The sequence below is a fragment of the Mesoplodon densirostris genome, chromosome 1 (assembly GCF_025265405.1).
Source record: "Mesoplodon densirostris isolate mMesDen1 chromosome 1, mMesDen1 primary haplotype, whole genome shotgun sequence".
NCBI lineage: Eukaryota > Metazoa > Chordata > Mammalia > Artiodactyla > Ziphiidae > Mesoplodon > Mesoplodon densirostris.
The window spans coordinates 109,809,510-109,822,112 of NC_082661.1; the positions used below are offsets into that span (position 1 = coordinate 109,809,510).

Below are 12,603 nucleotides of genomic sequence, written 5' to 3' on the forward strand. Positions count from 1 at the left end.
ATGGCCAGACAGTCATACTTCTGTATTAATTCTTCCTGGAATTCACAAACAAGGGGAAGAACTTTATACCATGTGCCAATCCAGGCAGAGCGTCCCTTTATGTTACAGGATATTTTAGGTATGCTATTGTTCTTGTAGCATGACATTCTCCCCCTCACCCTAAGTTAATATTGATACTATACATCCTTTGGCCATAAAGGTTTTACCGCATTGACTCTGGTTGTCATTCATATCCCCTCTTCTTTCCTTAAAGAAAAACCCTCAGTGCCTCTCCATGGATTCCACCCTGTCTAAGCACTTATTTCTCGCCAAACCTGCCAAATTCCCCTCACTGGGGGATCCAGCATTTGCTGGGTAAATCCGTACCCATGCCTGGACTTCAAGTTCAGATTCCAGCTACAGTTTCTTGCAGTGGTAACAATGACGAACATCAAATTTCAAGCCATTTTCACTAAGGCCTCAAGTAAGGATGCTCAGCTCAAGGGAGAGTGGGGCTGCCCATAGGCAAAGACGGCATACCTTCTTTCCACCTTCCACCCCAGCCTTTGCCTAAGTTGCTCCCTTGTTTGAGATGCCTTTTTCCTTCCTTTTCACCTGATTCATTTTTATTCCTCAAGATGCAGCTTCGGGGCCACCTCTGCCAGAGGATTAGGTGCAACCCAGCTGGATTACGTGAGGTACCTCTGGAATCCCATCTAAATACAGGTTTACTTTGATCACAGACTCTTAGCTCTTTTTCTTCACTTTGTCTCTCCTACTGGACCCCAGGAGACATGCCTTACTTATCGTTTTATCCCAGCAGGGTTCAATATGCTTGCTGAATGAATACACGGCACATCTCATACACCACTGGTGCATGTATAAACTGGAAAACCATTTGGCAGTATCTACTACTACAGCAGTGGTTCTCCACTGCAGATGACTTTGCTCCCCAAGGGACACTTGGCAGTGCCTGGAGAGAAGTTGGTTTGTCACGAGTAGAGGAAGGCGTGTTGTTGGCCTTCAGTGGGCAGAGACCAGGACTGCTGCTGAGCATACTTCAACGCACAGGACAGCCTCTGCGACAAAAGATCCCCCAGCCCATGGTGTCTACAGCGCCAAGGCTGAAACGACACACCTATTCCATGACCCAGGGATCCTACTCCTAGGTATATACGCCCCAGGGAAATTATGCATATGTCTATCAAAAATATGCACAAGAGGGGCTTCCCTGGTGGCACAGTGGTTGAGAGTCCGCCTGCCGATGCAGGGGACATGGGTTCAAGCCCTGGTCTGGTAGGATCCCACATGCCGCGGAGCAACTAGGCCCGTGAGCCACAACTACTGAGCCTGCGTGTCTGGAGCCTGTGCTCCGCAACAAGAGAGGCCGCGATAGTGAGAGGCCCGCGCACCGCGATGAAGAATGGCCCCCGCTTGCCACAACTAGAGAAAGCCCTCGCACAGAAACGAAGACCCAACACAGCAAAAACAAATTAATTAATTAATAAACTCCTACACCCAACATCTTCAAAAAAGAAAACCGCAGCTTTAAAAAAAACATGCATAAGAATATTGGTAGCAGCTTTATTCATAAAAGCCTGAAAACAGTCCAAAATCCACTTATAGGATAATGGATAACAAACTGTAGTATTTATACAATGGAATGCTACAAGGTGAAATAAAAAAGACTGTAAGAATAAGACTCGGATAACATGATGAACTAAAGAACCAGACCAAAATGACAGGCAAAATTAATTGAGGGTGATGGAAGTCAGAACAATGGTTACCCCTGGGGGCAGGGAAGTACTAGGTACTGACTGGGAAGGGGCTGGAGGGACTCTACCTTGACCTGGGGAGCCGCAGGGTTGTGCTGCACACGGTAACTCGTGTGCTGTGTGTGTCACACCTCAGTAAGCTTTATTACAGGGAACACCCTCTCAGGGCCACACTACCAGTAGGAATCACACATTGATTTGCTGCCTTAGAAGCCAGACTTTCTAATGGACTTTCTGGTACACTGCTGGCCAGGGTGTAAGTAGCTGCATTTCCAGAATGCTATTTCACAAGAGAGATCAAAAATGTTAAAATGTACAAAGTCCTTATTCAAATCTGTTTTGATCATTTTATGCTAAGGAATATATTAAAGATGAGCACACAAATTTAAACTTCAAGAATATTTATCACAGCATAATAAATATAAATAAATATATGTAAACAGGGAGGGGGGCAATGAACCCAATGCCCACCCAAAGGGAACTGATTCATTAAAACGACACTTTAAAATTTAAATGGAAGGGCTTCCCTGGTGGCGCAGTGGTTGAGAATCTGCCTGCTAATGCAGGGGACACAGGTTGAAGCCCTGGTCTGGGAGGATCCCACATGCCGCGGAGCAACTAGGCCGGTGGGCCACAACTACTGAGCCTGCGCGTCTGGAGCCTGCGCTCCGCAACAAGAGAGGCCGCGATAGTCAGAGGCCCGCGCACCGTGATGAAGAGTGGCCCCTGCTTGCCACAACTAGAGAAAGCCCTCGCACAGAAACGAAGACCCAACACAGCAAAAATTAATTAATTAATTAATTAACTCCTACCCCCAAAATCTTCTAAGAAAAAAAAATTTTTAATGGAAAATGTTTACAATATATTAATTAGAACTAAAAAGCTGGTCACCCGATAATATGTAACCTAAGATTTATGAAGGGTACACTCAATGAGTTAACTGTGATTATCTCTGAGTAACGGGAGATTATGGGATTTTTTTTAATTTTATCATTTTTCTTTTTGGTTTTTTTCCTAAAATGAACATATATTACTTGTTAATAAGAAAAAAATATACACTCACAGCTCTTAAAAATAAAGGTGAGTGTTAGACTGTAAAACTGAGTACTAGACCACACTAAACTCCCAGGGGGCTGGTGTATTCAAAGCCCTGCTCCCCGCATTGGAGCTCTGAGCTCCCATTACCATGGCTCAGGGGAGCAGGGATTAAATCAGAAGCTAGATAAAATCCTAGGTCTTCTGTTTCAGTCCCTACTGTGGGACTGAAATCCCACTGAAATACACAAATCCATACCTGCATTAAGCCTCACAGGACTATATATGTTTCCAGAAAAGGGAACGGCAAATCCACGTATAAACATGAAAACCAATATAAATATTTTTGACTTGAAAAAATTCTAGGTGAAAAACAAACAAACGAACAAAAAAACCCAACCCACTACCTTTCCTGAATTATCAAGTCTGAGCAGTTAGACGGTGGTGATCACTTAACCAAGGTAATCTCATCACCCCCAGACTCTGGCAGAAAAGCCCCATCTGTCTTTCTCTGTAAAGCAGAGAAGAGAACTTCTCCCACACAGAGTACCTGTGACGATTCAGTGCGATAATGCATGAAAAAGCAAGTTACAGATGCAAACTGTGGGTTATTATCCTCCTCATGAGCTCAAGTTTCCCCACCACAGGAAAAGACTCCTAGGAAAAGAGCAAAACACCTCTCCCAGGAAGCTCCCTTCTCTGAATTCTGCGTGGCCGCACATGCGCTTGAGCATCAGGTAGCACTGCATGCAATTTATCTCATAGCTCATAACCATGATCTGAGTTCCCCCCAGAGCCAGAGCTAAAGGTGGGAGCAGCTGCTTACCTGACCAGAGGGGCCCAGTATCTTAGCTGACAAATCCCATTACAGTAGAAGGTCTCGGTTTAATTCTGGTTTTAAGAGAAAGATGCTTCTCTTCTTCCTTGTTAGTCAAAAAGACTCTAAACCAAATAAACCAACAACAAACTCTAAAGATAAAACATTTCACAGTGTTAATTATCAATGCCATACGTTCCTCCTCAGCTTCTCAAGGTCACAGCTCCCCACTGCATGATGACAGAGGGTGGCTGACATGGGACACGGGAAGACAACTCCTGTGAAGTCCAAGCTCTCATGGAAAGAGAGCAAATAGCTCAGATCCCAGCCTGCCACGACAAAGGACCCACAAAGCCAAACAGAAGAAGCCCCCTAGCATCTGTGTATCTGCCTGTTCCTTTGCCTCCTCAGAAAGAACGAATCACAAGACTGCTCAGAAAGGGCAGGAGCTCCCAGAGCAGCTGAATTTCATGCTGTTTCCAAAGAGTGAGCTTGCATGCTGTGCTGATTATTTGCACGGTGGGCAGACGAGGCTGACAGCTTGAGGGGGCTATTTTAGGGGGATACCCTGCGAGTCTAGTTAGAAGACAGTCCTGGGCCCTGAGCTCCCAGTAACCACTTTCTGCTCCCAGGCAGACTCCTCCATCCACCAGGGGTTAAAATGACCCACACAGGGTCTTTGTATTTAAACCATCCCAAGGGGACCCAGCGAGAGGAGAGAGAAGGGAAGGGGGTGTGAGAGAGAGGACCTCCCCACCCATAAGTGCACTTCTGGAGAGCCTCCCTAAGTGCACTTAGGGGGCTAAATACACTGAAAAAAACAGAACGAAAAGGCTGAGAAGACAACCTTAACCACAGAAATGCTTCCTCCTCCCTCCCCTCCTCCGGGGCATCAAATGTCTCCCTACTGTGTACTCTCCCTCCCACGCTGGGCCAAAAGCAGCTCTGAAAGCAGATCAAAGGCACAGTGGTGCCCAGTGTCTCTCTCCTACACAGGGACTCTCTGAAAAGGGTTCCAGGTCATCAAGAGGGCTCCTAGACAGCGGTCATAACCTTTCTGATAGAAGAAACCAGTCTCAGCACAAGCGATAACGCATTTTCACTTAAGACAGTCACATGCATACACACCTATTTCCATACAGACGCCTACGTGGTTTTTCACAGCAGGAGGCAAGCAGGAAGCCTGTTCCATGAGTCTAGAATCCTTTGCTTTCCTCATCTGATTCTAGCAGCAACAGCAATTTCCATTAGGGGTTTTCTTTGATGAGGGCTGATTACAGATCAAAATGCCACCCTCTGGCTTGGTCTCCTTCCCACCGTACCAGCCCAGAGAGATCCATCAACAAACTGGGAATCAAAGATGGAGGGAGGTGCAGGCTGCGTTCCTTAAAAGTGGGGAGCACACTCGGGCTGGAGCGTCTGAGCTACTGGACTCGGTAAACTTTGCAGGCTGACCCTTCTTTGCTCAGGGCATCCAGGATGCAGCTCTCAAGCCTCTTAACACACTTCACTCTCTCCGCACCAGTAAGGCACAAGGATTTTCTCTCACCAGCAGCGTATTTCTGCACCTATTTTCAGCCCCCGTAAACTGTATTCCATTGTTTTAGGGGACCTTAATTCTTACTTAATAAACCATCAATCTCATTCCTCCACCGCTACACCAAATTCCCTCAGGGAGAAGGCGCTGCAAGGAAAAAGAAAGTTCTTAATTAGGGCTGTGCTCCTACACAAAATAGGAAAGCAAAACTAGGTATAAATATACCATCAAATAACCACTAAGGTCTTTGGTTATAGTGCTTGACTGCGATTCTCAGGTCCAAGTGTGAACTCAGTGGACATGTGAAGGAAGCAGAATTTGAAACTAACGCCAACTGACACATGATGTTGCTCTTTGTGACCGTTTGTGCTGCAGTGGCTAAACTGCTCTGCTGCAGAACTTCTCCCATTTATAGGTTACTAAGAAACATAATATTGCTTTAAAATTTCAGTGTGTTCAGCCTCCTCAAACCAGCATACTCATGAATCTTATTCATAACCAGGCTGGACCCAACACAATTTCCCTGTTTTCCCCTGAGACAGGGGAAACGCCGCATCCTCCCCGCATCACAAGTGTTCCAAGATCAAAAACTGGATCACAGACACTCACTGCATAAAGCCTGCCAAACCAGGGCTCTGGGTAAGTATAAATTCTTAAGAGCCGACATTAAAAACAGCTGTCTGGGGCTGGAAGACTTTATGACGTTTTGGAAAATATGGGGGTGGTGGTGGTAAAAGGATTACACAGAGTGATGTGACTGAAAACTCCCACACTCTTAATCAAAGCCCAGATAAGAACCTGCTTTTAAATGTACCCACCTCCAACACTGCACAGCTAACCTGGACTCTGGAAGCCCAGCTGTAGCTTAGCATATCCACACTACAGCCTGACTGCTGGAGGCTTGCAGACCACTCCCTGCTGAGAGTCCAGCCGGCCCCGCCAGCAGGCTGCAGCCTGATGTCCTGACCCGAGTCCAGGCACCAGCCAGGGGTCCCTTGGTCCTGTCCTCCTTATGGGCTGTGTTCCCGACCGGTCGAACAGTAATCGGGGAGAGCCACAGGGAGAGCCGCATTTCACCCAGCATCATACCCACTGCGGCCACTCCCTGGTCGTCAGCATCACCGGCTGCCTGCCATTCCACCCATGAAAACAGTGTGCAGAAACCAGGGGCTGCCACGGAAGGCGGCGCAGAGCAAGGAACAAAAGCATCAGAGGACAAGTGCAAATGGCTGGCCTCCACCTCCGGGAGAGAGCAGAGGCTGCCGAGCTTCCGCGGGGAAAGTGGAGATGTTTTAAAACCACCTCCCAAGAAAGGAGGCAGCAAAGAGGACCTCAAGCAGGGAGAGCTGCCAGCCCTTCTCCAGGTATCAGGGGCTGGTCTATGACCGTAACGGTAAGCAGGACACACGTGAAAGTGCCTTCCGGTGCAAAAGCATACGCCTTAAGGCTGCCCAACTGGTCCTTTCACTCTTCCCTGTTTTTCCCAAGAGATCCTCAACGGCACGGACACGGAAAGTTTCTCAGATTAACTGCAGAAAACTAAAGCCCAGTGAAGACGCCATGGGTGGCCTCTCTCAGCCCTCCCAAGGGCCTCGCTCCAACCGCTACCTGCCCCACCCCTGGCGCCCGGGTAAGGCTTGCTCTGGGGCCAGCAACGCAAAAGGACTCACCCGCCCCAAGACACGCCAGGTTTTCAAGATCCCCTTAACTAGGAGAGCCTAACTCTGACCCACCCCCCAGGGGCGAGTGGCTTCTGGTGCGGGACGCGGGGCCACTCCTAGCACGTGAGGGTACACTCCCCCGTGCTGCCGTGGCCTCGCCTCATCCTATCCACCCACGAGGAACTCGGAGGAGCCCCGGCACGCTGCTGCAGCCTCGTGTGTTTCCTGAAACGCACAGCTGCCACCCGCAAGCCGACCCGTGGAGCGTCGGGAATTCTCGCGCCCCCGCCCCCGGGCCGCGCCTTACCGCCGGTGCCCTCGAAGCGCGGGGCCGGGCGGTCCCGCAGCGTCGCGCTCCAGCCCGCGCCAGCCTCGTCCTCCTCCGACTCCTGCGCGGCGGCGGCGGGGACGCCGGGGCCCCGCGCGGGGCCGGGGCGCTCGGCTTCGTCGTCCGAGGAGCCGGCCGAGGAGGAGTGCGAGGCGGCCGACGTGCTGTAGAAGGGGTTCCCGCTGCTGTCCGGGCCCGACTCGCCGAACACGTCGTCCGAGATGTGCAGGCTCTCGTAGCGCGCGCGGGCCGCCTCGAGCAGCGCCGGCGCCCTCCTCCGCGCGCCCCCGCCGCCCTCGGCCATGGCCCCAGCCGCCGCCCGCGCGCCGGCCCCCCACAGCGCCTCCCAGCCGCACGCGCCGGGCCCCGGGCCCGCGCCGCGGCCCGCCGTCCCCCACCAGCGCAGCCCGCAGCACAGCGCCCGCCGCCCCGCGCCCGGCCGGCCCGCCGTCTTGGCCGCCTCGGGCCCAGCGCCCGGGGAAGCGCCTCGGAGCTCGGGCGCCGCGGGCTGCGGGCCGCGGCGGGAGGCAGGGGTTGCGGCCCGGACCAGGCACCGCCGCTCCAGTCGCCGCTGCGTCCCCTCGGCGCCCGCCGCGTCTCCGCGCGCCCTCCCCGCGGCGGCTACCCGCGCTCCCCGGCCAACCTTCCCGGGCGCGAGACGCCAGAAGCGGGCCCCGCCTCCTCGCGCCTCCAGCCTGCCGGCCAATGGGGAGCCAGACCCGGGCCGGGCGGGAGGGGCTGGGCGGGCCCTGCGCCGGGCACGCCCCCCGTCCGCCCCACTGGGGCGGGGCTAGGCGAGCGGGCGAGGCGAGGTGCCGGGGAGGCGGGCAGGAGGCGGGCAGGAGGCGGGCGGCGGCTCCGGCGAGTCCCCTCGCCTGTCGGGACGCGCCTCTCGGGACGGCCACCGCAGGCCCCTCGCTGCCCCTAGGGGAAAAGGGAGGAACCAAGTGAGACCCCCTGAGGAGGACGCAGTGTGCTCTTCCGCGCCCGAGCCCGCTGACGGTGCGCGGACCCTCCGCGCTCACGTTCCCTTCCGCAGTAGGCGCCCTGCGCCGAGCGCCGGGGAGCTGTCCGCCCCGGTGGTTCTGAATCAGGCGCTGCGGAAACGCTCCAGGTAGGCGGAGGGTCACAATTCCCCGGCTGCTTCTGCGCTGCTGCTGCCCGTGGGTCACGGCGGGCTGCGCCGCTTGATCCTATAAATACAAGGGCTGTCCGGCTTCCGGGAACCTTGCTGCGATTAGGAGCCGGCCTCACCGGTCCATTTCTAGGGTCAGTCTCCCTTCGTACCCTTGTAATTTGAGGGTGGCGGCATCTGCAATTAGGTAGATAGTCATTCGTCATCGTCTTTGACGTTTGATATCTTTTAAACTCAACATATTCACTACCACCAAAATAGTGATTACTCTAACACCGCTATTTCAGTATCTCCTTCCCTCAGACATTTGACACACTCGTCTGTTAAAATATAGCACAATCACCCGGGCTTCAGGGCTCTGATACATAGAACAGAAAGGTTCCAACTGCTCCTCTTCCATGGACGGGAGTGTGTGGCGGTCATCCTGTTGATGGTGGTACATAGGATCTGTCTGTCTTGTCTTCTTGCGCCCCCTCTCCCTCCCACAAATAGTACAATAAGTCACATTGATGTTAATTGGGTCATAAAGTCACTACCTCTCTGAAATAAAATAAATCCACAGCAATGTGAGGGCTTACAAATCCTACTGGGTATTAGCTAAATAATTACACAAAATGGAAAGGCATGTTGCTATTTCTAAGCAGGCATAAAGGATAAAGATGTGGGGACCATTCTGCCATCAACTGAGGTCAGTTCTGTCAGGCAGGCAATTTCTGTTCCTGACCTCTCTTCCCAGCCCCCATGTTTCCTCCTCCCAAACCAGAGCCACTGTACAGGCAGAACTTCATGAAAATCACCGAAAGACAACATATAAGAAGGAAGGGATTCGCATAACATGGCTTGCTTTATGGATTGACTGACAAATGAGAAGTGTTTGCAAAGCATTTCAACTCCCTTGGAAGAATTATGCCACAGAAAAGAACTGATTTCCAACATGTCTATATACTGTGCCAACCAGCCAAAGAGTTTGAAGAGGGTATGTACAGGTCCTCAGGCTTACCACAAAGGGTCATGTGAAGCATAGACCGAAGATGCAAGGAGCAAAATAAGACTCCATACCTCGAGTACAAATCCTGCAATTAGAAATTGTGTAAGACTCCTGTAAGATTTCATGTTATCTATTAAAAATAATTGAATAGGATCCAGAGGGGTGGATTCTATAGGAAAGCATTCCTCCTTCTCTTCTTCAGGTAGCCAATGAAAGAGTCAGCAGCTAAGGCAAGTGTGTGTTTTTAAAACAATGGATTGCTTTGCTACCCCTAGGAAGCACAGAACAGAGCAGTGAGAGTCACATGGATGGACACAGCCTTCCACTGTCCTTAATTTGCATTTGTATGGTCCTAATCCCAAGGAAATGCCTGGCCTTTGTGCATTCCTGAGCTCAAAGTGCTTGTAGCTCACACAGCATGTAACAGTGGGAAGAGGATTATTTGGTCACAAAAGACTGGAAAATCAAATTGTTACCCCAAAGCTTGTCAAATAAAAATTAGATGACTATTCCTGTTTAGAATCAATGTTTAGCAGGTTACTTCGTTTAACCCAGTAAAGTAAAAACCTAGAAAAGTAAAAATATTCCAACCTTTAAAGACAGTGGCTGCTTCTCATTGTGGAGGCAAGAGAGGAAAGGAAAACAATTGGAAAACAAAAGGCAAAAAAACTTTCGCATCTGCCTGGCAACTTCCTACTTGATGCTACCATGATGATTCTACATCATTAACTTTTTTTTTTTTTTTTTTTTTTGCGGTACACGGGCCTCTCACTGTTGTGGCCTCTCCCGTTGCAGAGCACAGTCTCCGGACGCGCAGGCTCAGCGGCCATGGCTCACGGGCCCAGCCACTCCGCGGCATGTGGGATCCTCCCGGACCGGGGCACGAACCCGTGTCCCCTGCATCGGCAGGCGGACTCTCAACCAATGCGCCACCAGGGAAGCCCCATCATTAACTTTTATAAGTAACATATTTGTAAGGATAATTACAGAACCAATGTGACACTAAGATCTTTTAATTTTGAGTCATTTGAAAACATCTTCCAAATAATATAACTTTGTAATATAATTAAGTAATTTGAGGTTAATATTGAGCTTTTGGTTTATAGTCTTCTCAAAGAGCTCCAGGTAGCAAAAGCAGTTCATTTGTGTAGGAGATTCCTTAGGTTTTGTTAAACCAGGGGTTCATACTTTTATGTACCTGGGGCTAGTAGCCGTATTTCATTGAGTCTAGGCCTCCTTTCATGGTATAGTACACTTCTGTTGTATGTATCGCCACAAAAGAAAAAATGCTACCATTTAAACTATGATACAGTGTTTTCTTTTCCCTAATAATTTAAATTTAAACATATCAAAAACACCTCTTTGATAATTATTTATAGTATCAAATCTAAATACAGATACAGATTTTTATCATGTAGCACTCTAATGAGCACATAAAAATATGTTAAAATAATTGGTTAGCATTTTCCTAAAACTTCATCTCACTAGTCTTATTTACTTTCTCACTGAGAGTTTTCAATGCCCAGGTTTTCCCCATGGGTATGTTCCTCTGAGCCACCCAGAGCCTCTGTCACACCACACTTCTTATAGAAGTGCCCTGAGGTCATCCAAGTTGCTGCCCTCTGTTCTGCATGGCTTAATGCTGGTATTTGTTTGTTTGTCTTATCCAAGGTTTTCATACAATAACCAGCTTTATTTTCCTTCTTTAATTGGTCATCAAAAGGTCCTCAGCCTAAAGTACCGAGGGGAATAGACAGCCAGGCGTGCCCTGGAATCGTAACCTTCCTGACACAGGCTCAGGCTACGTAGGAATTCCCACTTGCCCACCACTAACTACAAGACGATTCCTGATGTTTGAGATGTGAAATGTGAGAGAGAGAGAGAGAGATAAAAAAGTGGGTATCTTAGAATAATAAAATATGGTGTATATTTCTTCCTGTCGGTACTTTTACAATTTTTATTTTGCAAATGGCCAAGCTGCTGCAGGGAATGGAAACGCACCAGAGACTGGCCTGGCCAGCCCCAGACTTCACAGGCCAAGTCAGGCTTGGGAAGTCTGTGTGTGGCTGGGTCACCGTGGGCAGAGAAGGCAGAGATGGAGTCGGGGCACCTGCTGCCTCTCCCCACATTGCCTTCATCACCCAAAAGGAGGGGGCTAGAGCTGAAAAGGAACTCCTGGAACCGAGAGGAAGGAAGAGCCACAGCTGCTGAACCATGGCCAGTATGTGGGGGGAGGAGGTTGAAGGCAAGTGTACGTGGCAAGATGTGACTTTGGGGGTCATATCTGACATAAGGACCAAAGGATTAACCTTGCTCAAAATGATTTTATATGAAGAATTATCTAGGAGTCAACCCAAAGAGGCAGAGAAAGAATGATACAGGGTAACACGATAGGAAACTATGGGGAAAAAATCCCTTTCTGGGATTGAGATGCCCTGACATTTCCATTGCTTACTTGACTGATTGACTAATTGATTGATTCATTCACTAATTCATCAAAAATGTACTGAGTACCTACTATGGGCCAAGCCCTCTTCTAAGCACTGAGAATAAATCAGAAAAAAAAAATCTGTTTTTATAGCACTTACATTCAAGTAGAGGGAGAGAAGAGAAACAAAGAAACGAATAAATATGTAATACGTCAGTTGTTGATAAGGGGTAAAAAGTAGAGGGAGAGAGATCATGGTGACTGTGGTGGTGGTGATAATGGTGTGTGTGTGTGTGTGTGTGTGTGTGTGTGTGTGTGTGTGTGTGGTGGCAGACGTTGCTCTGGTAGAAGACACTGGGGCATATCCTTGAGAGAGCAAGTCCAGTGCCTTCAGGAAGAGGACACAAGTGCAAAGTCCCTGAGGTGGGTGCACACTAGCTGTACTCAGCAAGCACTAAGGAGGCTGGTGCAGCTGAGGCAGAGAGCACCGAGGGAAGTGTAGGAGATGCAACTGCAGAGGAAATTGGCTGTTAAATCTTGTAAGACTGGATTTTGAGTGAAATGGGGAGCCACTGGCGAGCTGAAAGCAGAGAAGGAACAAGATCTGACTTGTATTTTAAACGGATCGCTCTAGCTGCTGAGTGGAGAATAAACAGGAGCAGAGCAAAGATGGGATCCGGAAGACCTGTTATGATGCCACTGCAATAGGCCAAGACGTATAAAGAGGGTGTTACGGAACAGAGTGCTAGCGATGGAGGTGATGAGAACTGCTCAGACTGAGAATATAGTTTGGAGGTAGAACTCACAGCTTTTACAGAAGAGTTAAAAGCGGACCGTGGAAGAGATGAGTCGAGAATGATTCCATAGTTTTTTACTTGAGCTACTGCAAGCGCAGCAGGATTGGAGGGAAAGAATAAGAA

At 49.6% G+C, this 12,603-nt stretch overlaps 1 protein-coding gene across 1 annotated transcript in view; it reads right to left on the reverse strand.

Moving 5' to 3' along the window:
* PGBD5 (piggyBac transposable element derived 5) overlaps window positions 1-7,436 on the reverse strand; it is an 87,311-nt gene extending 79,875 nt beyond the window's left edge. The window contains exon 1 of the mRNA XM_060089831.1: window positions 7,112-7,436. Within this exon, the coding sequence (XP_059945814.1) occupies window positions 7,112-7,436 (325 nt within the window). The remainder of the gene's footprint in view (window positions 1-7,111) is intronic.
* Between the last annotated feature and the right edge of the window lie 5,167 nt (window positions 7,437-12,603).